Here is a 27,165-nt window from a genome sequence, read left to right on the forward strand (position 1 = left end):
TTTTATTTATTTTTGTTTTTCTGAGTAATTTTTGTTCTAGTTTTCAGAATATATTTTTTAATATGGGCTATATTTTTTTTCTTCATTTTTTTTTTCATCAGTTTTTCCTAATATCCTTTTTCCCTCTTTTGGATGGAGAGCATCATGAGCGAAGTTTACCTGCTAGAAGCAAGACGACGGAGGCGCTCCACATCAGCCTTATGTCCATGGCCACTCGCTAAGTCAAGTCACAAACAAGATGAGGCTGCTCGTTTCTGCCTTTTTTATGCTGAGCAAGCTCCCCCTTCTCACAAAAAAAAAACAAAAAAACGCTCCAAAGGCAGCACAATTTAGAGGGGGAGTGTAAATATGATCCATGTGAAACAGCACACACACACACCCACACACACACACGCGCGCATGTGAATGAAAAGCACTCACGCATTGCATGGGATGCATTTTTTTTTTAATTAGTGACTTTTTTTAAAATCTTGCATTCGACAAAAAAGCCAAACATTAAATAAAATTTAAAACTAACTCTAAAACTAACAAAAACTAATCTAAAATGAAGCATGTCCAAAAATTTAAAACTAACAAATCTCTTATGAAAATATAAAATTAAAACATTCTGAGTCTGACAATTAAAAAAAAAATCAAAACAAAATTAAAACTAACGATAATGAAAAAAAGAAATATCAGCGTTGCCTGACTCAAGATGTCAACTTATTTTTTCCCAATTTTATTCAATGAATAGGAGATGACGAAAACGTTTGTGGGGGACTTTGCGAGCGTTTGCGCAGTCGCGGTTTACAAGCTTTTTTAGTGAGTGCTTTCGGGGAGTCGTGTTTGTGCAGCAGCAGTCAGCCGTTTCGTTCCTTGACGGGAGGACGATCAAAGACCCGATGGAGGCACTCAAACTTCCTCTGTGTCATTTTGGAAGGAATTTCTGTTGGATGAATTGTAAATGGCGGTACACAACGAGGGCGGTGAAACTGAGATGACACAATATTTTTTTTTTTTTTACAACAAATGGACTTTGGGTAACAATGCGTTTCTGTTCGTGGCACTCAGACGCAAATATAAAGTGACTCAACAGTTTCAGGGCCACACTTGATTGAAGTTATTTTGTTTTGATTCCTATGATTGTCGGATTTACTGTTTTATTTCTTTTAGGCCATTTTGTCATTGTCAGTGCTTGTTGTTATTCTTGCAGCTAATCTTTTTGGGGTCATTTCATGACTGAAAATGTCCATATTTTGGCAAGCACATGTATCTTCGTTGGTGGCCCCGACTTTTAGAGGTGCCAAATACAACAACCCAAAACTCATGTCGTGGCCACCCTTTGAAGGTTACAAAAAAAAAATAATAAATAAATAAATAAATCAGCCCCCGTCATCAGTTTCAATGACCGACATTAAAGTCGCTGGACGTCTATCACGACAGGACGCATGAAAAAGTCAAGCGAGCGCCCTCTAGTGGTATAGAAAAGATTGATTTCAATGGTCAAACTATGCATCGTTACAGTGATGTAAACTTCTTTATTAATCTAGTACAGCACATTCATTAAACACAGTTCAAATTTTAGTTGAACTTTTAATCATGATAAATTTCCATTAAATATTTTAAATTTGTTCATTTTCAAACACTTTTTAGGTAAATCTTTTTACTTTTTAGAAAAAAAAATCAATACTATGGAAAATATATATGAATTTGGTTTTGTATAATTCATTTGAAAAAAAAAATCATTCAGACTATACTGTAATTACTGGATGGAATTCTTGTTTTTTTATTTGCATCATGTTTTTTTTAAGATATCATAGTTAATTGAAATTATTAAATATATTTAATTTTTTTTATACCAATATTCACATTCAGTGTGATTTCATCCCCTTCCATGATGAAACTTCGAATTTATTTGGTCCCTGGTTTGAACCCTGAAGTTTAATTATTGATTTGTGTCGAAATATCAGTTCAATATTAATACAATAGCAGATAAGGTCTCAAGTGACGACGGGTCAGAGTATCCTCTTGTTAATATCGTCAAATGATGCTGATGCGGTGACGAGGCAAGAAGAGCTGCGGGGCGGCCGAGTGTTATCAATCACAGACAAAGTCCATTGAGTTGGACACGACAAGCCTCGTAAAAATAGTCACCATTCTTACCTCCTTGACACCACTCTGAATATTATTCATCAGAAAATTAAACATCGCATTCACGCAATGGTGCTGCTTTATAAGCCGAAATAAGCGCAAATAAAACTTGCAAACCAAATAAATAGCGCCACACTTAATAGATCTCATCTCTTTTATACATCACTTTTCTCACCTGCTTTATACATTTTAAAGAAAAGAACCCATTCAATGTGAAACCTAATAAAGATTTTACTGTCCACTTGTCTTTATTGTATCATTAAAAACAGCACTTGCACACGAGCGATCACCTAGAAGCGGGTACGACAATAGTGATGAGGATAAAGTACCCAACTATGATACACTTTGGAGCAGACACACACACACACACACACACACACACACACATGCGCACGCACACCCATACACACTCACGGTAACCACCCACATTCCAACATGAAGACACATTGCAATGATTATCATTTTTATTGCCAGCTGGATATAGATTACCAAAGTACAATAACATTCAGGTCATAAACATTTAATATATTCACAAATACAATATGTACACAAAAGAGAACAGTGTGGCGTAATATGTCCAAATATTTTACATTTTTTGTACACACTCTTGTAAAAATAACTATATGACCACATTCCGTTCAAATAGTGGCCAAACTTTATTTTTGTTGATTTGTAAATAAATGCCCTGTTCAAATAGGTGCATTGTATAATTATCTGTGTTCAGGTGATATACATTAACATTCTAACAAAAAGAGAATAATATTTTCGGGATGGACGTAAGCTCTGCGCAGTGCGCGGGGCTAACTCGGCACAGAAGCATGTCAGACTCACTGTTGCTAATTTTGCAACTGCGCCGCTGTGGGTGTGGTCACTGGCAATTTTATGGCCAAGTCGCTTTGCCAAAGACTGAAGTTTTGTTTTGATCGGGAGGACTTTTTAGGTGTGCACCACTTCTGCGGAAAAAAAAAAAAAAAAACTGTTACAAAAGAAATATAGAAATCGACATTTATATTTGAATGCTGACAAACTTCTCAAACTCACCTTGAAAAAAGAAGCAGCCTAAGAGTCGCTCTGAGTTCGGCTTGCGATGTTATACATGTCGGAGAGATTCAGCTTCACACTTTTTCTCCCTAGCAATGAAGACGGGTTTCTCTTCATTGATGGAGAAGTGCGACTAGAAAAAATGTTTGGCACGAATACTAACCTCTTTTGAGCGTTGGATATTTGTGGCTGTGTCTGTAAGGTAAAATGAGGTTCAAATGTTGTAAAGTCGCCGCACACATTTAAATTTGAGTTTTGATATTTGGGCCAAAGTCAAAACCTCAAGTCTCATTTTATGCGTAATATTATGAGGATACGCACCTTCTCCTTCTTCTGACACCATATACGATCAACCCGATCACAATGACAATGACAATACAGCAGCTGGTTGCTACGGCAGCAGCGATCCCGATGCTCGCCCAACAGTCGCACTCGGACAAACCTGGAAAATGTTCGTTATGCACAATTAATACATTTTTTTTTTTTTAAATGCTGATCGATTCTTACAATAATTTCCTTATACAAAATAATTAGAATTTTCTTTTTGTAATATTTAAATTTCAGAATTTTTTTTGCATCAAGCTGTAATAATCAAAATTATAAACAAATAAAATCCGAAAATATTTCACAGCGTAAGCTGAATGTATATAATATATGAGCTTCACTTTTAAATTTGAACTACTGAAATAAAGTTTTCCACTATGATCAAATTAACTTATCTAATATTCTTATCTTATCTTATTCTTAGTCCTGGCAAAATAAAAAAATCCACTCTTGTTTCTTCAATTTTTTTCATTCATTTCAAAAGGCGGATACAACTAAACTAATTTTTGGGAGAAATATACACTTGTGGTGACAACAAAAATAGATCAGAAGAGTTGAAATTAAGTGTTTTTTTTTCATAATAACAAAAATTCGATTCTGACATTAGCTATTTGCATTAAAGTGGCCAAAGCACTGATTTTAGGTATTCCATGCTATCTTTCTGTATTTTAGTTTTTAGACATTAATAGGAACACAAAACCCAAGCAAGCAAGCGGGTGTAATATTTTATCCCCTTAGCGTACTTAATTAAAAAAAAAAAGACATTTACAACACTGCAAAATCAAGAGAACTTTGTTGCGCGTCACATACCCAAAACGGCTAACTCGTGGCTTCCCGTCACACTCTGGCCAGTGACAGCATTCCGAGCCGTGCAGACGTACTTGCCGGCATCCAAACTTCGGCTTGCAGCGATGACAAATGCGGCTGTGCGCACACTCGTGGGCTTGCCGTTAAAAAGCCAAGAGAAGCTCGCTGTCGGTACTGATGAGACGGAGCAGAGAAGCATCGCGTGTTGTCCAACGTAAACCAAATTGGGGCCTTGGATGTTCAGGCTGTCGGGTCCATCTGTCGATCAGGAGAACATTTTTGAGAGAGAAGTACAAGAAGAAGCGGCGAGGGGTTTTGCAAACAGAATTCATTTTAATACAAAAAGATGAACCACTATGGTTAGTATTTTTGGTGATCTTTGTATTTGCTTGGTGGCGTGACGTGATATTTTCCTAAAATATGTCTCAGCTCTATAAAGTTTAGATGAGGGGTCTCAAACTCATTTTATCTCAGGGGCTACATAGAGAAAAATCTCTTACCGAGTGAGCTGGACCAGTAAAATCATGCAGGCCGGATTAAACCGGTTTGTGGGCCTGATCTGGCCCGCGAACCGTATGTTTGACACAACCGGTTTAGATAACGCTCATTTGGAAAGTATATGAAGTGCCGACTCCACGAGCGAAAAGCAATCCAACAAAACACAAGGAGATCTTCGTCAGTGAGTCTGTGCTTTCGACTCACACTGAATGAAAAGATGCAGCGGGCGGCTGAGCGCCTCGCTGACGCCGTTGGACACGTTGCAGCTGAACGGTCCCCGGTCGTATCGCGTCACGTTGACTACGGTGAGCGTGGAGCCTCCGTCAGTCAGATGAACTCTGTGATTGGCCGTGACCTCCAAGCTGCCGTTCAACCACAGGAAGGAAAGTCGCGACCCGGCGGACGAGCAGGACATAGCGGCGGTGCTGAACTCAAACATGACGGGGAGGTCGGAGGAAAGGATCACATTGGAAACCGGTGCTGCGGATGGAAAACAACAAGTTTCAGTTGACATCATATCATATCATATATTATTTTATTCTGTTTAGAGTGACTGATATTAGTGCCATACTGATGAGCTGAGATGGGACAGTACATCGGTCGGAAAAGTGTGACCTCGCAAAATCCTGTCGTCTTGCAGAACCAAGACAAACTCCCACATTTGAGCTACTATGATTATAAATATTGTCATCATAGATTTAAGTTAATTAAAAAAAATCCAAGAGCAGATTAATTCGCGAACAAGCTGCTTCCAACTTCCTTTTTATGCGCCGACTCTAGAGTGAGCAAAACTGTGGCCAGAGCTAATGCTAGTTCATTTACTTAAAGCGGGACTAAGCATAAAACAGCGGAGCCGATTTAGAAAAGCGCGACTTACATTGGATAACGATGACCAATGGCTTGGTCATTTGAGATTTTGCAGTTTTGTCATTAACGGCCCGGCAGCTGTAGTTCCCGCTCTGGTTCTCCTGAGCGTTCACTAGATTGAGTTCCGGTCCTGTCTGGGACAGCCGCTCCGAATTTAAGAACCACTCAAACTGGGCAGGAGGCCGGGAAGCAGCGGAGCAAGACAGGCTGATGTTGGAGCCTCTCTTGAAGTATTCCCCTGAAGGAAATAGCTTTAAAGCAACGCTTTCTGGTCCATCTGTGGCGAAACACAAAAAAAGACAAAAGAAAATCATTTAGAACCACGAGTGCACGTGACAAAAACTTTCGTTCGACTCACAGCTGATGGCGAGCTTGAGTGGCGGGCTGGTGGCGTTGCTGAAGTTATTGAACACGTGACACGTGTAGGGACCCTCGTCGTAGCGGCTCACGTTCAGGATGGTGACGACGGCGCCTTTGGAGTCCATTTGGACGCCATCGCCGGACACCAACACGGAGCTGCCGTTCCGCCAAATAAACTTAGGGAACGAGCCGGCTGAGGAGCACGACAGCCTGACGGAGCTGGTGAGCTCTTCCACGTCCGTGCTGCTGGCCACGATCACCACGTTGGATATTTCTGCTATTGAACATTCACGGAAGAGAATCAGCTGCAACACGGACACCTCCATTGCCGCGTACCGACTCGGATCGGAACTTACATCTTTTCACAGAAATAGCCACGGGCTCGGACGTTAGATTCCTCATTGTTTTGTCATTAAACGCCCGACAGCTGTAGTTTCCACTCTGATGCAAATGTATGTTCATCAGCTTGAGCTCCGATCCAGCGTGGGACAAAAGCTCTCCGTTTCGGAACCAACGGAGTTGAGCCGGAGGGCCCGAGGACACCGAGCAGGTGAGGTTGACGTCCGAACCTTCGTCGTAGTTTTCTTGGGACGGCCAGCTCGCCAGCTTAATATTCTCTGGTCCGACTACGGTGGGGAACAAGGTCGTCAATGATAAGCCAAGTTTTAGTCGAAGCAGTGATGTTTATAAAGTTTTCAAAAGGAACTTCACGCAATGAGCGGTCTGATCACGTGATCGGAAATCGTCGCAGATGACGTGATTTTCGATGATTTTTTTCCTCTTTTCCTACATTTTTAAAGGTCTCAAAGTGAACAAAAAAATAGCGTATCAAATGAAACACTAATAACTAAATTTTATATTAGACACCATGAGAGTTTTTTTTTTTTTTAATGTAGCGTAATGAGAGCCGTGACTCACAGTGAACAGCCAGCACCACCGGATCGCTGGTGCCATTGCTGATCAGGTTGAACACGTGACACCGAAACGGTCCCAGATCGTAGCGGGTCACGCTGACAATGGTGAGCTTGGAGCCTCCGTTGGTGATCTGAACTCTCTGGCCTTCTGTGACTTCGGAGCTGCCGTTCAGCCACCGGAAGGTGGGCGTGGTCCCAGTGGAGGAGCAGGACAGACTGATGGGACCACTGAATTCAAACATTTCTGTGCTGTTAGTCTTGATCTCCACTTTGGAAACTGGTGCTGTTAATATAAATAATACAACGAAGAAAAGTCAAATAAAATGGCTCAGAAAGGAATTTGGTCAAGTGAAAAACTACAAAAATAGTCTTTGGGATATTGCCAAAAGACAATTTGACAGTCAAGTTTACGCTGAAGTTCTAGAAGTGGACTTGGTGCTATAAAATCTTGGTGATTTATATCTGGGTGGCGTACGATTTGCAAGGAGTTATTCTTTTGGATACTTGCTTTTACAGAAATTGATTGTAACACAAAATTCCCGGGGAAAAAAAAAAAGAATGTCAATATAACCAAGGCAACACATACCCAGTATAGTTATCGCCGAGCGGCGAGTTTTGGACTTCATTGTTTTGTTGTTAAAGGCTTGACAACGATAGTTCCCGCTCTGACTATCGAGAACATTCCGCAGTCTGAGCTCAGGTCCAGAAACGGGCAACGGGTCTCCATTCAAGAACCACAGGAAGACAGCAGGAGGTCTAGATCCAGCAGAGCAGGACAAGTTGATGTTGGACCCTTCCAAGTGGTATTCAAGTGGCGGGAATGTGGTCAAACGGATGTTTTCGGGCCCATCTGCACAACGCGGTTCGTGTGAAGACAAAATTACACTCATCGTGAGGGTAAGCAACATAGCAGAATTTTCTAAGTATTTTTGCCACCAGTGGCAATCAGAGGAAAAAGAAAATTCAAGATGAGCTCACAGCTGATGTAGAGGTCGACCGGGTCGCTGGTGGCATTACTGATCACGTTGAACACGTGACACCGGAACGGTCCCTGGTCGTAACGAGTAACGCGGGTCAAGGTGAGCTTGGCGCCTCCGTTGGTGATTTGAACTCTGCCGCCGGCTGTGATCTCGGAGCTGCCGTTCAGCCAGCGAAAAGACAGTCCAGAGCCGGATGTGGTGGAGCAGGACATTGTGACCCGGTTGTTGGATTCCAACAGATCAGTTTTGCTTGGGATTAAGACCACGCCGGAGATCCGTTCTATGAATGGGAGAAGAAACCTGGAACTGTACATATTTGCCTTCACCTTGTTGAAGGAAGTAAAGAAATACTGAGGTAAAGTTTGATGCTCCTGCAATCTTGAGTTTATGATTAGTGTCATGTGTGCGTCTCACATATCGTTTGGATTTACGGGCAAAATGTTCAACCTTGGTCAGACCATCACACATTTTCCCACGCTTGGGAGACTTCAATTTAAACGTATTCAGGCTCGGATGTATTTACAAGTCTTCCATTTTGCCAACGCAGTACATTGCTCGGACATTGACGAAAACAGGAGATTGTTGTCACATGTGGTAAACAGCCAGTACTTGCCAGAATTTCCTGCAGCTTCCCTGACCGATTTTTGACTATTTTTTTTTTTTTTTTTTAAAGTTCCATTGAGTTGTACTGGTTTTAGGTTTTATTAATGGTGGAAAAGAGTGGAAATAATTGATCTTGCTCTCACGTTTTTATATATCACAAAAACATTTGAACTGAGGGGTGTGTAGACTTTTTATTAACGCTTATCCTCATATACAGCGCTGTATATATTTCATAGTAGATTGCATCTTGCAGATGACAGCATTTTGCGTCAATGTGACTGTATGTGTATAATTGTCACTATTTGAGTGAAACATACCAGAAACGTCCAGTCTGCAGTTCCCTATCTCCTGAGCGCCACCAGCCGGTATGATCGTGACCCGGAAATCTCCAGCGTCTCTCAGGCTCACGTTCCTCAGCGCCAGCGATCCCGTGTGGCGGAAGAGGGTGATCCTGTCCTGGTACTCTGGCAGCGTCACGTTTATGCTCGAGGAGCTTATGATGTTGGTGGTGGCACCGTTGTTCACCGTAACGCTCCAGATGACAACCAGGAACGGAGTCGCCGGCGGAGTCACACTTGTCGTAAACGTCACCGTTTCTCCTGTCATTGCCAGCAGGCTGTCGGGCAGCACACCTGCTGCATGGCTTGAGCCTGGCGATGGAATCGAGACATTTAAAAATTGTTTCATTAATAAAAAAAAAAAAATACTGATAGATTAAAAAAAATAAATAAATAAAAATTATGATGTTAATGTATTAATACTTCCTGACATTATATTGTCAATTAAAAACGGTCCTTTACATTATAAAATAATGTGATAAATGTAAAATACTGTAGAACCAACTTAAAAAAATATGATTTAATATGATAATTATTTATTCATAAATATTTATAATATAAATGTGGGAAAACCAATATTACAATAAAGCCATCATTTATAATGAATTACAATGACAAACATGAAACGATTTCGCTGATCACAACAAATATTTCAATTAAAAATGAAAATAATGCTCAAAAGCAGAATGTTTTTAGAATGTAAAATTTCATTCAAAATTCCATCCAAATGTGGGACAGCGTAACCTCCTGACAGTTAATTTAGCAACAAAATGTGTTGTATTGTTCAAATGTGAATGTATTATTCATTTTGAGAGTACATGAAACATTTAGAATGGCCACAATTTTTTGTTGCCAACAACAAAATAATAAATGAATAGCATTTGCACATCATTACTTAATAACATATTAAATAAAAATTACTATTAAAAACGTGAACTGTAGAGCACAATACATTGAGTAATTCCAAAAAAATAAAGGGTTTATTTAAAAAAAAAAAAAATCACATCAGTGTTACAGTTATGTGCTCAACATAATTAAATTGTATTCGATTTTGATAAACGATGGGCAACAATCGGAAGACAATGTTCTTGTCGCTTCTAATTTGTGTACATACAGTATCTGTTTCTTAAACACCAAAACCATCAAAAAATATGTCAAAAGAGTCGGCGCTCACCTGCGAGGGCGCCGAGGACCATCAGCAACAGCACAAGAGTCGTCATCTCTGCACACTTCCGACATCAATAAACGATTTCAGAGAGGAGGCGCAGTTAATACGCCGCTTAGGGAGGAGGAGCGTCAATCTACTTCAACCTTTGCTGACTTTAACAGTTCAGTAGTAAGGCGCAATTCCAGGAACTTTTCACGTTCATCAGATTATAAATTATTCAGTTGCATGTCAGAAAATTTAAATGCTGTCCAAAAGTTCATTTAGTTAACAGAAGTGAGACATTAAAGTATTCAAGAAAATAGTATAAAAGGCCAATTTGCAATTTTTATATGAATGATCATTTGGATTCTTTTGAATGAAGTTATTTAGGTGGTGAATTTGCGGTTGTCCGTTAACTGAAAACTATAATTATCCAAAAAACAAAAATAGTAAAGTCCTTTCATTTTTTTTGTATGCAGTGAAGGTACATACTGTTTTTTTTTTTTATTTAAACATTAACTGTTTTTATCATAACTAAAAAAATAACTAATTAAAAAAAAAACTAATATCTGTAACAAGTAGACAAGAAAATATTTATTTTTCCATTTCATAGTAAACAGTCCAAAGTTTTCATATTCCACTTGCAATGTCCCACAGTTGTTAATTATTTCTGCGAGAAACGTGGAGGCGTGAAGACTGTATTAGCGCTTAGTGATTAACACATTCAACAACAACAAGCAACCTTGATACACGACATGACTTTTGATCAACGTTTATGGACGTGACCATCCCGATAAGGCGTTATCACAAAGCCATCAGAAAAGCGATCGCTGTATCATTACACGCTGGTCGATAATAAAAGAACAAAGTGAAGATGTCGGAAAGGTTAAATGAGGTTTACACTGACCCTGTTAAACTCCAGGGAATCCGAATAAGTGACACACACGTAAAATTTGCATTAACGGCTGTTGAAATGAAGTCAAATTAAAAGCTGTAAGTCATTAAATATGAGGCAGAATGTGTCAACTCCTGATGTCATTTTTATGATGTCGGACAGAACTTGAGCTAATGTGCGAGAAACGTAGACGCGCATAATACGAAGATACAACAAAGACATCCCAAAAGAGTGTCACAATCTCTCAGGCCAACAAGAGTCCCAAAGATGTCAAGACCGTGCAGACCAACACGGACATTTGGAGGGCATCACAGGAGTCTGCATGGGAAGAGAAAGATGTTAATCAGTTGCCATTTGCATTCACATTACTTGTGCTTAATCCCGTTTTGGCTGGATTGATTGGTAGGTGGAGAAGAACAACCACCAACAGCTCAATAGAAGGATGGGGGATGAATTAACAGATGGATCAGAACTGAAAAAAAAAGTACTTCTTAATTTTCAGGTAAAAAGTGATAATTGCCTCCGTGTTTCCTCCAAAATATGGTAGTTTTACACATTTTAATCATGTTCAAGTTACAACCAATGTACATGACCAACTTAAGTAAATCCAAAGGACTTTCTTTTTTCAGTGTCCGTGGATGGATGGATGGATGGATGGAATAAATAATAGGCTAGAGTCGATGGATGGATGGGTTAATGGATGATAGCTGGTTGGATGCAAAAATGGATTGATTACATACAACTCAGGTTGGATGGATGGATGGATGAATTAGAGCCAAAAGTAGATGGGTTGATGGATAATAGCTGGTAGGGTGCAAAAAATAGATTGATTAGATATAACTCATGTTGGATGGATGGATGAATGGATTAGATAACGGCCAAAAGTAGATGGGTTGATGGATGATAGATGGTCGTATGCAATGGTGGATTGATTACATATAACTCAGGTTGGATGGAAGGATGGATGATGGATGGATGGATTAGATAACGGCCAAAAGTAGACGGGTTGATGGATGATAGCTGGTAGGATGCAGAGGTGGATTGATCACATACAACTCAGATTGGATGCATGGATGGATGCATTGCTGGATGGATGGATAAGATAATGGCCAAAGGTAGATAGGTGAATGGGTTGAAGGATGATAGCTAACTGTATGCCAAGGCGGCTTGATTAAATATAACTCAGGTTGGATGGATGGGTGGATGGATGGATTAGATAACGGCCAAAAGTAGATGGGTTGATAGATGATAGCTGGTAAGATACAGAGGTGGGTTGATCACATATAACTCAGATTGGATGGATGGATGGAATGTAGAAGTAGAACCACTGACAATTAGATAGATAGACATGTATGAAGTCACAGGTAGACCAGCAGGTTGCTGGATGGATGGATGGATGGATGGATGTACCAGCTCACAGATGCATGGGTGTGATTAACAGGTGGGCGAAGGGATGGATGAACCAACATGAAGATGGATTTATGGCATGCATTAATTAGTTACTAGGCATGATGGATGGATGGTGAAGATGCAGTGAGAAAGCGAGTCGAAATACCCCGCAGCGTGTGCTCCGTCGAGACTTCCAGCCCGGTGATTTCGTTGTGCGCCGTGCACGTGTACAAGCCCAGGTGGCGCTTTTGCATCTCCTCGATGTAGTACTCTGCACCAGACATGACCGTGCGCTTGAACTTCCAGGTGAACTTGGCCTTGGGCAGCGAGTCGGCCGAGCAGAGCAGCGTGACGCCTTCCTCGAGTTCTGCGCCAACCGGATCCTGATCGATGAAGGATTCGTCAGGCCCGTCTAAGCAGGATGGATGGAGAGGAGGTTATTCTGTCGGTCAGTGACTGCCAACCAATGTGTCATGATATAGTTGTGCTGCCGGTAATGATCCAATTTCATTAAATTGGGGCGAAAATTCTTTTTTATTTACAACCGAACGATAAAACGATTTCTTTTTCTTGCGACGCTGATTCCAAATCTGCCTGTTTTTTCCGGTTTGCACAATGATAAGAACAAAGCAATAATGTCATATTTAATATGGCAATTTATTTAGTAAAATTATGAGTCGGGTTCAAAAACAGGTGGAATTCTTTTTTGAAACGTCAAAGCAATAATTTACAACACATGGTCAGATTTGTATTGTATTGTGCGAGCTTTTAGAGGTTAAACTTAAAAATAATTACCAAAAAAAAAAATGATTTGCCACTTTTTTTGGTTGCTGGTTAATTAACCTGCCATCGTTTTCTGAAAAGAGATGATAAAGAAAGTAAATAATTTTTTAACTTAATTCTAACTCGTCCAAATGTATACGGCACCTACTTTTTCAGCTCACACCTGTGCTTGGGCTCAATACGTTTGCGAAACACGAATGTCATCCAAGGCGCAGCGGCGTACTTACAGAAGACTTTCAGCTTGCATTTGGCCGTCGCAAAGCTGAAGGCGTTACTGACGTTACACAGAAACACTCCGGCGTCCTGCCTGTGCACGGGGCTGACGGAAAGCACTCGGCCGTCGTCGTAGAAGACGAATCGGCCGCCGGCTTGCAGCGGTTTGCCTTTTCTCATCCACACTCTGTTGGTCACCACGCCGTCGGCGTCGCAAGTCAAGTTGAGGGAGCTTTGACCTTCGATCAAGTTTTCGGTGGGACAGGCCATAGCGGGTATGGACACTATACCTGAGCACAAAAAAAACAAAAAAAGTCAAACAATGATGGGGTACTTTAAGGGGAACATGAGGGAAATTTGACTTTTGAATTGCTTCACATACAACTAGTTTGGTTTTGGGAGTGTTTGAAGATCCATCACGTAAATCTGGTTTTGCTGGCAACTGAATTTTGTGAAATTCTGACATTACATGTGGAGGGGAAAACAAGATTTCCACCCATTCCTTGCACAGGGTGAACATTTGGCGTTTCCGAGTGACTACGTGGTTTGAAAAATAGCCAAAAGGTAAGCAGAGCTGCACTGAGGTTTGATGGCTAAACAGATTAGCGTTGGCTACCAAGTGTAGCATCTCATTCCACGCTTCATTGCCCGGTGAAGTGTATGAAGTGCTGCCTCCGTGAGTGAAACGCAATCTGTTTTCTTTGCTCCCACATTTTATTTTAGACCCGGGAATCAATATACAGCCACTCATTGGTCGTCGTGGTGGCACAGCAAGGCAGGGTGACCAGTCGCTCACTGGCATGAGACATGACAGGCTAATTTCAGCAAGACAAAAAAAAAAAAAAAAGAAATAGGGGGTGAAAAAATACAATCATGAAAAAGGAGAAGGCAAAATAACTCTCGATTAAATACACGTATTGTTCTCGTTTACATAAAAAAAAAAAACGCTGTTCTACTCCAGTCCTCTAGGTGGTGCTAAATGCTAAATTGAAATTATTTTGTGTATATTTTCATCAAAAACCACTTTTTATTGTGATCATGATTCAAAACCTGAAGTTATTACTTTTGGAAAATGAATTAAAATTCTGGTCAAATTGGCATGTAGCATTGGTAGATAAGAATTCATTGATTTTATTCATTTTTTGACCGGTATTACGAAGTAGGAGCAGACGACTACACGACGCAAGCTTGCTGGATGGGGACCATCGCCGCCTCACGTGGACCTAATGCAAGCAGACAGTAACGACAAAGCATGTAAATCAATTTCTTATTTTGTACCACAATCTAGTAGCTTCTTTTTGGTAGACGCACCAACCAACTACAAGTAATAACTTGGCTCACAAGATTCCTGCTTGGTGGCGGTAATAACTGTGGATGGGCGACAAAACGGACTTCTATGGAATCAATTGTCGAGTTGATCCTACTCACCTATCACATCCAATTGAACACGTCCTTGAATCGGCTGGGCAACATGCGGGACGATGAGCAACTCATATTCTCCGCTATCTTCCTCTGTCAGGTTTGCGAGCACTAGAGATCCCGTGGTTTTATCCAGGGTGATCCTGCCCTCGTAGCCTTCGCCCACCACATCCACGTTCGTCGAGGTTATCACACTGACGGTCGTGTTGAAGCTCCAAGTCAGCGCCAAAAAGGGCTCCGACGTCGGCGTCAGGGACGTGGCGATGGTCACGCTTTGTCCAGGCTTGCCTCGGAGCGAGTCGACCGGGATTATCCCGGCCCCGTGGCAAAGACCTGCAAAAAATATGGGCACCGTTACCGTACCCGAAACATCGCAACTTGTTTTTCCAGTTGGAAGTTTTACTTCTACCTGAAAACAGCAGCACAGAGACGGCCGCCCGGCAAAGCATATTGGACACCATTGCGTTCTATTCTTCCTGCTCCTCTTCTATTATTGTATAACGCGTGTCTGCTCAGTTTGAGCAGCAATGGAAAGAGTGCCTGGGAGATTATCAGCAATAAAGAGGACATGATATCAACAAGTTCTCTACTCAGCACGCTTAATTATTACCTCCATTAACATCATCAAAGTTACATAAGCAAAAGTATGATTAATAGCGCAATGTCTGTCTGGATACACATAAAATGTTCAAAGACCATTGGAATCATCCCTACTTTCCTCCAAAAATTTAAAACACGTAAAAAAAAAATGGCATTTTTACAAAAAAGGAATTCACACAATTTAATGGACATATTTTGGCAGTCGCTTTTTGTTACGATTTAGGGCAAAATACAGGTTAGTTGATCCTCGTGATAATCGGACTGTTTCAATTTCATCTTCATATGATTCCTTCAAAAGGTATATTTTTCGAACAAGACAAACGACAAGAATCCTTTATACGTCCTTCTGAAAATGCCGATAACAATTTGTGTGTGGTGTCCATGTCACCGAAATCCACTTGTTAGCGCTGTCCGATGATGATAAAAAAAATATTAATTGCGATTATTTTGGTCAGAGTTTAAATCACGATTATTCAAATGATCATTTATTTTTTTGGGTACAAAAGAAGTCCTTTGGATTCAACCAAACAGTTCTGGAAAAATGAAGAATTCCCTTTAAGACACTCTGCACCGCATGGAATTGCTCAGGATCATCTGCCAATTTTTGCTGACTTTGATCGGGAAAATGCTCAAATTCGGCTTTTTTAACGATACGTCGTTTGTGTACTATGCTTTAGATTGGGTAACTTTTTACACGTGTGGAGGTTTCAGATGTTGGACGTGAGGATGAAACACTGAATAAATGTTTTTGAATGGTGACAGTTTTACACTGCCACTTATTGGGATTTCTTTTCTTTTCATGGGGGAAAGTGTTCCAGAACAATTGTGACAGTGACTTCAGATTGTGGACTGTATTTTAAAAAAGGAAAAGCCAATGCGGAAATCATGACCAAAATTACATGAAACTGATTTTGCTTTTTAGCTATAGCAGTCATGGGCAAACTATGGCCCGGGGGCCACATGCGGCCCGTTAAATGTTTTAATCCGGCCCGCCGAACTTGAAAAAAATTAAATGAATAAACCTTGTCAATGTTTTATTTTTTAAATACTTTTTTTTAAAGACATATATATTGTTGTCATGCTTTTGTTCACTTTCATTTAAAATTAAATGTATTTTTTTTTCCGATGAGGTGAGGTGACCAAAACACTCCATCCATCTACTGTCAAATTTTAGAACCCATTGAGGCCCGCCAATCAAAAAGTTTGCCCACCCCTGAACTATAGCGTGCCGCAATATGCATAATAAATACCTGCACCTGTGCCTTTGTATTGACTGACAAACACAAGGGGGCGACACTGCGCCACGTTTGGTCTAGAAGATGTGACCTGCAACTTCCGTATTGATTTCTTGGCCCAACGCACAGGTAGGGAGGCTTCTGCCTCTACTTGGACATTAGAGCGATTATAGAAGCGCATATATTGGGGCGCTTGAAATCTGGCACATGCGACATTCGCTGCAGGACAAACTGCAGGAAGATTAAATGGACACACTCGCAGTGTTTTGGATTGTCTCTGTGGCTTTTACAGGTAAGACTGATCAACATTTGAAGCACTGATCTTGTTGACCTAAAAATGGCGAGTGTTTGTTGAACAACATGTTTTTTTTTTAGTTGGGAATTGTTGCTTTGTATAGAATGAGCAAGCCTGTCAAAGGGTAGCAAACCAAGACTAGCCATAAACTCAATGACAGGGCACTTTACAGCCAGAACAAATATTCATTTATTTAGTAATGATTTGATGTTTAAACTTTCACCAAAGAGTGAACATTTTGTATCATCGGCTCCGTTTTTTTTTTTTTTCTCTATTGAAAATCTGTTTTTCAGGTTTAACTGCAGGATCCGGCGAGTTACCCGACAAGCCTCTGACCGCAGCCGTGGGAGGCTCGGTGAGGTTTGTACCCACGGTGGTTCCCTCGGCGACACCGTTCCCGTTGGTGATCTGGACGTTCATCAAAGAGAGTAGTGAAATTCCCATAATAACGGCCTCAAATCAGAACAAAACGAACGCCGTGTATGACGGCAGGATCACCCTCTTCATGCACACGGGGTCTCTGGAGCTCAGAAAGCTGACTCTCGATGACAGCGGTGAATACAGACTTGTCATTATAACAAATGACAACGACCAAATCACAGGAAGCGCCACACTGCAGACGCTTGGTGAGCAGATGTTTCTTGCGTGTCTTGTCTGATATGAAAAGCATAATGGATTGTATGTCTGCGTTAACATTACGTACAGTATACTTAGAGTACACAAAACTGTTTGGGGAACTCATGAGTGGATTCCTTCCACAATGATATTGAACACACAACGGCTGAGATGATCTATCCAATTTGTATGGTGCTTGTCCTCATTAGGGTCATGCAGGCCCGGAGTGATTAATCAAGACGTTTAGGAGACTTCCCGGTGGGCCGAACTGCTATATTCGCTGTCTTGGACAAACGTGCTAATAACACAGGCAGGCAGGCCATTATTTTATATAAAGCACAGCACTTGTTTAGTGTCAGTCCTCTTAGTGGAAGTGGTGAGAGGAAGTTTAAAAATAAGAGCTCTAACAGCCAGGGAAGCTACCTTTAGGTACCTTAAAGCTGCACTCTGCAGATTTTTGTCTTAAAATCTTCAATCCTTACACTATTGTTTTCATTTGACCATTTATGAGTCGCGCATTTTATAAAGAGCAGATTTACACTTCAGCTGTTCATGATGGCTGTAAATGTTCAATTATAAGCAAAAGTCCTGAATGTGCACTGAAATGAAAATCAATATCGCAAAACATACCATCCTCTATAACAGCGGTGGGCAAACTTTTTGATTGGCGGGCCACAATGGGTTCTAATATTTGACAGAGGGGCAGATGGATGGAGTATTTGGTAACCTCACCTCATTGGAGAAAAAAAATATATATTTAATTTGAAATGAAAATGAACAAAAGCATGGCAACAATATATATGTCTTTGAAAAACCACAGTATTTAGAAAATAAAACATTAACAAGATTTATTCATTTAATTTTTTTTCAAGTTCGGCGGGCCGGATTAAAACGTTCGCATGTGGCCCCCGGGCCGTAGTTTGCCCACACCTGCTCTATAACAGCCAGCATGATTTCTAATCATACAATCGTTTTTTTGCACTCACAGTTCCAGTGTCCAGAATAAACGTAACGGTCGGCAGCACAGACCTGGTGGAGTTCAACAGCACTGTCCGTCTGTCTTGCGCTTCGTTTGGATCGTTCATCTCCTTCCGGTGGATGAACGGCAGCGTTGAGATCTCAGCCGGCGACAGAGTTCAGCTCAGCGACGATGGCGCCACAATCACCGTCACACCCGTGACCCGCTACGACCAGAGTTCGTTCAGATGTCGCGTGTCCAATGCTGTCAGCGAAGGCACCAGCAGTTCGGTGGATCTTTCCGTCAGCTGTGAGAGCCACTGTTGAAACATCACAAAACACACTTGGAATTATTTAGATACTCGTCGCGCGCCAAATGTGCATAACCAAAAATATTAGGAACATGTGTTTTTCATTTTTCAGTGTCATTTTAATTTGGGGTGGAACAAAATATTAAACTTTGTGATAAGTTGAATCGTTATCGCTTATCATAATCAATTTTATAAAAAAACCGTAAAAGACGTAAAAAAACGTACCTGGGAATGAATGATTTAGCCAAGCTTCTTCTATTTTTACTACTAACGTCTTCTTTGTAATTCATCTCAGCCTGAATGGCCTATGCTGCCTCTCACAGGTCAGTCTTGTTACTACAACACCTGATTTGCGAAAGGCGACTCATGAATTTCCAAAGAGATATTATGTGTGGTGTGATGTGTTGAAAAAAAAAAATCTAATAATTTGTAGAAATTGTTACTCGTGTACCTCGCTTCACTCGATTTTGCAAGTGTATTAAAAGTGGTCGGAGAAAGTATGACTTATTTCCAAAATAACTTTTTCCAAATATGTCGCCACTCATTTCAGACGGCCCGGACGATACACATCTCGTTATATCGCCAAACCAAGAATACATCGAAGAAGGCTCGAAAGTCATCCTTTCCTGCTCAGCCAACTCCAGGCCTGCGGCCCTCTTTTTCTGGTTTTTGGACGGGAAGGATTTGTCCATTATAGGATCAAATCTCACGCTGATCAACATTCAACAGCATCAAATTGGAAATTACAGCTGTCTGTCTTTTAACGCCAAGACTTTGAGACACAGAGAATCTCGGCAATGTCTGATTAATGTGCTCGGTAAGTAACTACTTTCCACGTAATGCCAGTTTCTTCTTCAATTTGGATTATTAATCTGGCAGAAAACATATCCATATATATATATTTTTTTTAATGTACGCATTGAAATGTGTTGAACAGCTAAAATTTCCGGCACCTCAATAACGCCGTCGACGGCTCACCCAATTGAGGGGATGGCACTGAATATTACCTGCGACGCCGCCGGGTCGATCTTCTCCAGACATTGGACGAAGGGCGACTCGCCGCTAGTCCCGGATGAGCATGTGACGCTCGACAACGAGAATCGAACCCTGTCCTTCCGCGTCGCCACGAGATCGGACAGCGCTCCGTATTCCTGTCGGGTTATCAACCCCATCAACGAGGAGGACGTAACATTCGGCCTGCTTGTTAACTGTAAGTCACTGGAATGCTAATAATGCTAATGCTAATAGTGTAGCAAAGCACTTCGGCGCAATTGGCGCAATTGTGGCTCCAGAACAGATTGTGTTCGACATAACAGGTTTCACGCACGATTGTTCAAACTTCTGCACGGTAAAACATTTCTCTGTCTTGCAGATGGGCCAGACCCCGTCCAAATCGCCGGACCGAGCCACATAAACGTGAAGCAGTCTTTGACTTTAACCTGCTCCGCCGCATCCGTCCCGTTTGCCACGTACACGTGGACGCTACAGAACCACACAACAGAGCTACATAATTCTTCAACGTTCGTCAAGAACAATGTTGACTATTCTGACAGTGGAAGCTACATGTGTAGAGCGACGAACAATATTACCGGGAAAAACGTGTCTGCAGTACACAGGGTGGTCGTGACAGGCAAGTCAAACCACCGATTCATAAAACATCCATTTGAGCGTCATGCCATACAGGAAGAGAGATTTCTGGTTGTGTGGATTCACAGATGAAACAGTAACTGCGTGTTCGGACGGTTGCGTCGCTGGCATCGTAGTGGCGTGCTTCGTCATGTGTGCAGCAGCTGCTGGTGGCGGCTACGCTTTTTATCGTAATTGGTAAGTAGAATACATTGCCGGGATTGGCCAACATTCTAATCAAGCCTCTCTAGATAGCGACAGAAAATGTGCGAGACAAAAGTCAGTCAAAATAAACATTCATGCTTTACAATGTCACCATACAGGAAAGTGCCAAAGAATTGCCTCGATAAAAACAACTCCGACAGGACGGGTGAGTGTGACATGCGAACGATTCGATCCAAAACGAGTATTTAAATTGAAATCACATTCAACTGAACGTTATGTTGTTGGTGGATTGGAATTTACAAGCGGAAAAGGACAGGACGCCGCAGCAGAAACCGACTATCAGGTACAGGAATTCAGTTGGCCAAATTTGGCCCGCAGTGTAATTATATTCGGCCCGCGAGGCTATACCAAAGGACGACTAAACCATTTTACATTCTATATGATAATAGTAACATTCAAAATAATCCGAAGTTTAAAAACTAAACATTGTATTGCATTAATAAAACCATTTATATTAAAAATGTATGAGACAAGGAAAACTTTACAACTTTGATTGATGACTGATAAGTCTTGGATCAGGGCTAGTTCTCGTTGTAACTCTTTGGACTTTGGACCAGGAAGTCGATACATCACCGTGATATTGAGTTGGGGAAGTTTGCGTTATCTGCGGTTGGGGTTAGAGAAGTGCTACTCTTAGTTACGCATTTATCCTTTCCATCTTTCAACTTAGGAGTTGAACTATGCAGACTTGAGGATTCTCCGCTCAAAGGACAGCGGGCAAGTCCACTTGGAGCTCAAGGATAGCCAGACAGAATACGCCGAGATCCGAGTGAACGGGCCTCCATCCTACGACGAACACATGCGGCGGATGAAGAGGCAAGCCCCAAAGCCGCCGCAAAGCTACAGAGGGCGAGTCCGACCTCAGATTCACAGCAACGAGTCGTCGTGTTGTGGAAGTGAAGATCAGTCAACAGCGTGACACGTGGTCGCCAGTTTCTTAACGGCGCGCTAATGACGGCTAGTGTTTGCAGAGTCAATGCGTGCGCGAGTTAATCATTGATCATTTGAGTGAGAGTCACAAAAGCACAGCGTTGCTTGATTAGCTCCATCGACGTGATTTTATGTGATTCGTCTACTAACAGCGGGGGGTGAGCTGAGTGCAGCCCGCGGTCAGTCTTGCTATGCAAAAACGACTGCTTGGTAGAATTTATTCAACTTGGTGAACAGAAATAGTTCAATAAACACGACATGTACTGTACATTTAACTATTATTTATTTACGTCATTAAATTATGGGAGCTTGGAACTGCCGATGTGGAGTAAATTTTTTTTTTCAACGTACATGCAGGAACTCATTCACTACACACAAAATAAAAGCAGAAAATAACGAATAAACCGTATTTGGTATAATGTTTAAAAAAATTAAATAACTTTTTTAAGATGCGCTCGTGAATACCCCGTTGCATTATGGGGAAAAAAAGCGCAGAGCAAAAACCATGCACTGCAGGCAACAAAACCATACAATGACGAGTAAACAATGTTTACGGAACTTTTAAACGTATTGGTATGCTGTAAAAAAAAAAAAGTTTTAGGGGGGGGGTTTCACCCATGTGAGCGCAAGTCGTTACATCGTGGCATCATGGGGGAAAAATGCTAGGTTTGTAGTTGTTAAAACAACTTGTTGAGCCAGATGGTTGTGAAGATGCAAGGGGGAAAAAAAGCAAGCCTCCATGAAGAGTTGAAGATCAATATTTTTTTTTCATTCACGCTGGCGCCACTTCATCGCCAAACTGACGAATTACACACAAAACAAGGCAACAACATCTCTAAACACAAATACCCTGCCTCTAACTTGGCAACTTCTCCGAACTTTCGAATGTGGCGGTCCTAAGACGCTGTAAAATGTTAATCTTCGCTAAAATTGCATTGCCGGTGACGTTCTTGTAAATTTACAAAAGGCCTGTCCGGTTTGTGTAAACGTCTCATTTACGTCAGTTGGTGTTTGGCAAGCAAGTTGTCTGAACTCTGATTGTCCTTACTTTTTATGGCATCGCAGCGGTCCAAGAAAGGTGGCCACCGGGTGTGTTCAGGTAAAATGACGTCACGGCCTCCCTATTGTTCTCTCGTTTCGCGTCGCCAACTTTCGCCCCTCCTGAAATGTGAATTGAAAGGTAATAATAACAATAATGATTTGAGTTCCCTTTTTCAAGTTTCACATTCTGGCGGGTTCCGACATTTCTGTGACGATGATTACGTCACGCCTTCTGTTGCGTTCAAAAACACAGGAAAAATACGGCGGCTTTGTTCGTTTACCATGCAAACACCGATCACACTTGTCGTCAGGTGCGCTTGGTGAATGAGTAACTTTCATAGACACAAAACGTGACAAAACTTTATACAACACCCTCCAAAGTACACACAGGAAATAGTTATTGCAAAATTCGATTTCCAATGTATTTTGGTGCAATAAATGTAAAGTGCAAAGTGGAGACGTTCCAATAACAGCAATGCAACGATTAAACAGGAAATAATGTGTGTCGTCTTTTTTTTACTTGAAAAACGCTAGTGTGAAATGTCCCTTTATGTAATTAGATGTCACCCATGTGTTCTAAATATTGCTCATACGAATATTAGGGAATTATTTACCACTTCACGTTCTAATAGGAGACACAGCGCCCTCTGGTGGGAGACGGCCTCAACGTCCGCGTTATCTTTTGCTCTATCCCGGAAGACCTTGAGTTCTCGTCACTGCTCACCTCTGGGAAAATTCCACTTAGCTCATCGTGTTTCACCATATCCTGAAGTATCTTGTGAAATGGAAGGTGTGGCCAGTTGTCACCTCCATATAAGGTTTCTGAACATATACAGGACTAATTCTGTTGGAACTCCACAACCACAACTGTCCAAATTGGGAGAAGATGGTCGCCATCTACATTGTCTTGCTGCTGGTACTGAATGGTAGGAGAACATCTTAAAAATAAATACATATTGTGTATATATTGATATCATGTAGGGCTTAACGTTACGATTAATCAATTGTATATGACTTTTTTTTAACTGTTTTCTTTTTTAAACCGCATTAATATTATATTCTAAACCAAAGTAACATTATGTACAGTTTAAACATTAAACAACTGTATTTGTTGAGTCAATTAACATGTATTTTTATTATCATCATCATCACCACATGAGGCAAATCAAAACTGTACCTAAATAAATTTTTGCACACATATGCCACCGTTGTGTACTTTAAAGTTGAATACAACTGAGCTGTGTTGAACAAAAAGTACACATAGTTACTGAATTTAAAAAAAAAAAAAAGGTTTCAGCCACTCTATGACATGATACACAACATTTTGATCATTTATTTCAGTTATCCTTCACTTATCACCGCACTTTGAGAATCTCTTACTCAAAGCAGTGTTCAGCGCCAAACTATTTTCGATTCAAACAGACAGGCTCTGCCTTTTATCCCTGTCGTGCAGGTGGACTGGCATCAGGCTTCAAATCGCAAATCAGTTGGAGTGGGAGAGTGACCGCCGGGTCGAGCACAACATTTACGTGTTCATCCAACTGCTTGGCCTACTGCACGTACTCCTGGTCCTTGTTGGGCCGCACGTACAATGGCAGCACGCTGACCTTGACACCGGATGGACTGCTGCCGTTGCTGGAGCTGCAGTGCACCGTGCGAAAAAATACGGGAGAGTCCAGCACCACAATGATGATTGTGGAAATTAAAAGTAAGTACAGCACAGGAAGTCTACTAGATCACCTACCGTATGAAACTTTTCTTATTACAACACATTATACAAATATCGGTTGTTGTATTGTGAGTACTGTCTTTCAAATGAATATGGTGAATTTCACGTTTTACATTTCCAGATCCAGTGTCAGTACACGTCAGTCCACCCGGTGCTGTTCCGTCTCTGAATCAGTCCATGGATCTGGTCTGCCATGTTGACGGACACCCCCCGCCCACGCCCTCTACGGCGCAGGTGGTCTGGTACAAAGATGGACAGAAGGTGGTGTGGCGCGATCATATGCACCTGCTCCACAACACTACGCTCCATTTTGACTCACTGCTACCATCTGATGCTGGACTCTACATGTGTGTGATCATGCTGAACGAGAATAGGGTTTTAAGTTTGGGCTACCTGCTAAGAGGTAAGTACATCACGAGCCTGATTTTGCATTTTACCGCATTGCAAAGTTGATTTTAATTCAATTTGTTGTCCAGCCCTAATTTAAAAGCTTACGTCACACACTGTCGTCCCACATTGGCATTTAAAAAAAAAAAAAAAACATTTTTGCAGTCGATAGAGTGTTCAATGTCAGCATCAGCGGGCCCGACGTCGTATTTCCGGGACGACTGAGTACGTTCACATGCTTGATGACGTGCACCTTGAACGTGGACTGCACCGTGAGGTGGCCGTTCGACGACACGTTCCCCCTTGGAAGCTTCCTCTCTGTTCATGAAAATCAACTCTCGTGGATTCCCTCCACGCCGGGAACCTTTCAAAATTTCACCTGCGTTGTGGAAAACGTAGCAGCTGGACTCTCGGCCAAGGCCACCAAAATGGTGGAAGTTAAAGGTACGAGTTGCTGTACATTGATGGAGAATTATTGTTACATGAGCTCAGGCTGTATTTTTTTCTCCTCTGCAGGTATTCCTCTTTCTGGATCCTTACAGCTCACAGGATTGTCCACTTTGGTTTTAGGCCTGGCTCTGATATCAATGACTTACTAATAATAACACACAGCATCACGAGTATTTTCATTTTTTACTTTTCATTGCATTGACTTATTTTGTATATTGTGAAAGAATTTATTCAAACTGGACATATTGTGGGACGCTGACTTTTTAAGCGCTTGTTGTATGACGCTGGTGTGCTTCCCAAGTGTGAAATAAACACTTCAGTTGAAACTATGGGGTGTAATTGTACGGTGAACTTCAGGCTGCCTTCATGGATAAATTGAAATAATGTATGGGATCTTCGAGTATCATTTCAGGATCTCAAGTGTCCTCTTTTTTTTGGGGGGGGGAAGCAAAATATGGTCACCCTACCATTGTCTTTTGATTTTATGTCGCCAGTCAAACACTGTCACGGTCTCCAGCCACGTTGTGACGTCACAGACACCAAATTCACCGCTCGTTTCAATCTTCATGCAATGCTTCCATCTAGTGGTGAGAAGTAGTACAACGCGTTTCTACATAAAATACAATAATCATAAATGCAGTAAATATGCTACCAATAATTTCTATTGTCTATAAATTCACCCAAATCTACATTAAATGTATATTAAAAAAATAAATAAATGACCACCATTAAAGTAGAATTGAGGGGAAAAGAAAAGAGCGACAAAGTGCTGCGTAGGTCAACTTGTCTATTTAATATATAAAATACGGTAAAACACGCAAAAAGGAGAGGGAGGGTGGGCGCAAGAAGAGGGGGAGCATCGGATACTTTGGTACAATAACAAACACTTTTTTTTTTGTAAAAGCAGTATAGATTTCGTAATAACATCAGTGCATACTTTTATTTATGAAAATATACACAAATTGTATATCATTCTCCAACAAAAAAAAAGTCTCTTTACAACAAAAAAGCAGACTAGCCCAACACAATATATTAGCTTTCTTTTTTTTTTATATGTTTTTTTTTCTTTGAATATATTTATGTGTGACAACGGTGTGTTGAGTTGACATTTTATTCCCCTTTGCTCTTGATCCATGCAGCAGAGACATCCTCGCTCACTTGTGCGTCGAAAAACCGTGCGACGTGTATTCATAACACAACAAAAAAAATAAATCCCCCAAACAAACAAAGATATTTATAGAATATTCATCAAATAAAAACTAAGCTACACAAAAAAAAAGTCTTCATCACGTCAATGACCTCTTCGTGATGATGATAATTTATATTCATAATAATAATAATATCACCATAAAAAACAGACTGTCACCAGCACGAATGAACACCGGAAAGCGAGCGTTTTAGCTTTGGTGGCCCGTGTGTGGAAATATGTTTGAGTATTTATGCCATATCCTCGATACCCATCTTTAAGTCCATGTACTATTACTAGTCTGTCCGAACTAGTAAAATAACTCAACTAAGGCTCCTGGAAGAACCACTTGTGTTTTACTAATTGTGTTTTTCGACAATTAATGCTGCATTTACGATACGAGCACAACATCAAGGATGTGGAATAAATGCTCAAACCCGTTTAAGCATTTATTCGACATGCTTGATTTCCATGTACTAGTACACGCTCATCCTTACAAGTAACACAATTCATGCTACTAGTAGAACCTGTGTATTATGACTATTTTTTTTTCCACTACTGCATGACGTTTTTGTACACTACTCGGACGACTTTGGCATACAGCAAAAACTATATTACTAGTGAAGAAAAAAAGTGCACTAGTTGACATCTGCATGCAACTAGTACTACTAGCGCGGCGCTACCGGAGATTTTAACTGGTAGAATTTTGTCACTAGTAGTTCTATTACATCTCAGTTTTCAACTAGTGTGTAGAAGCTCCGCCCCACTGTCACCTGGTATTCCGCAGGGTTCAATTTTGGGGCCCCTTCGATTTCCATTGTATTTGGTGCCCCTATTTTGGAGGTAAGCAGCAGCATTTTGGACCAACTG

General features: G+C 41.1%; 3 protein-coding genes across 4 annotated transcripts; 2 read left to right on the forward strand and 1 right to left on the reverse strand.

Moving 5' to 3' along the window:
- Positions 1–3,189: 3,189 nt before the first annotated feature.
- LOC148328823 (hemicentin-1-like) lies at positions 3,190–22,787 on the reverse strand. Its single transcript, XM_088306692.1, has 20 exons — positions 22,551–22,787; positions 18,483–18,730; positions 15,118–15,248; positions 14,718–15,041; positions 13,304–13,579; positions 12,460–12,705; positions 11,155–11,222; positions 10,037–10,091; positions 8,842–9,174; positions 7,920–8,201; positions 7,528–7,791; positions 6,946–7,224; positions 6,384–6,653; positions 6,026–6,304; positions 5,678–5,944; positions 5,005–5,280; positions 4,306–4,560; positions 3,493–3,613; positions 3,335–3,366; positions 3,190–3,260 (listed from the first exon to the last, which is right to left on the reverse strand). The coding sequence occupies exons 3-20, from the start codon at positions 15,167–15,169 to the stop codon at positions 3,190–3,192; spliced, it is 3,750 nt and encodes a 1,249-aa protein (XP_088162818.1). The 5' UTR covers positions 15,170–15,248; positions 18,483–18,730; positions 22,551–22,787.
- On the forward strand, positions 16,751–21,750 carry LOC148328824 (cell adhesion molecule CEACAM20-like). The gene is made up of 10 exons (XM_088306693.1): positions 16,751–16,835; positions 17,132–17,464; positions 18,442–18,720; positions 19,272–19,538; positions 19,659–19,931; positions 20,094–20,351; positions 20,437–20,545; positions 20,671–20,721; positions 20,816–20,855; positions 21,243–21,750. The coding sequence occupies exons 1-10, from the start codon at positions 16,790–16,792 to the stop codon at positions 21,489–21,491; spliced, it is 1,905 nt and encodes a 634-aa protein (XP_088162819.1). The 5' UTR covers positions 16,751–16,789; the 3' UTR covers positions 21,492–21,750.
- Positions 22,527–25,435, forward strand: LOC148328825 (hemicentin-2-like). 2 transcript variants are annotated; one of them, XM_088307902.1, is made up of 6 exons: positions 22,527–22,682; positions 23,380–23,469; positions 23,997–24,251; positions 24,394–24,675; positions 24,825–25,103; positions 25,176–25,435. In XM_088307902.1, exons 1-6 carry the CDS (start codon positions 22,556–22,558, stop codon positions 25,256–25,258), a joined length of 1,116 nt encoding a protein of 371 aa, XP_088164028.1. In that variant the 5' UTR covers positions 22,527–22,555; the 3' UTR covers positions 25,259–25,435. The 2 variants fall into 2 exon arrangements, with proteins under 2 accessions (XP_088164028.1, XP_088164029.1); XM_088307903.1 differs by lacking the exon at positions 22,527–22,682 and having other exon boundaries at positions 23,200–23,469.
- The last annotated feature ends 1,730 nt before the right edge of the window (positions 25,436–27,165 follow it).

This window comes from Idiotropiscis lumnitzeri, chromosome 10 (assembly GCF_059441095.1).
Source record: "Idiotropiscis lumnitzeri isolate Australia: NSW breed Sydney's pygmy pipehorse chromosome 10, RoL_Ilum_1.0, whole genome shotgun sequence".
NCBI lineage: Eukaryota > Metazoa > Chordata > Actinopteri > Syngnathiformes > Syngnathidae > Idiotropiscis > Idiotropiscis lumnitzeri.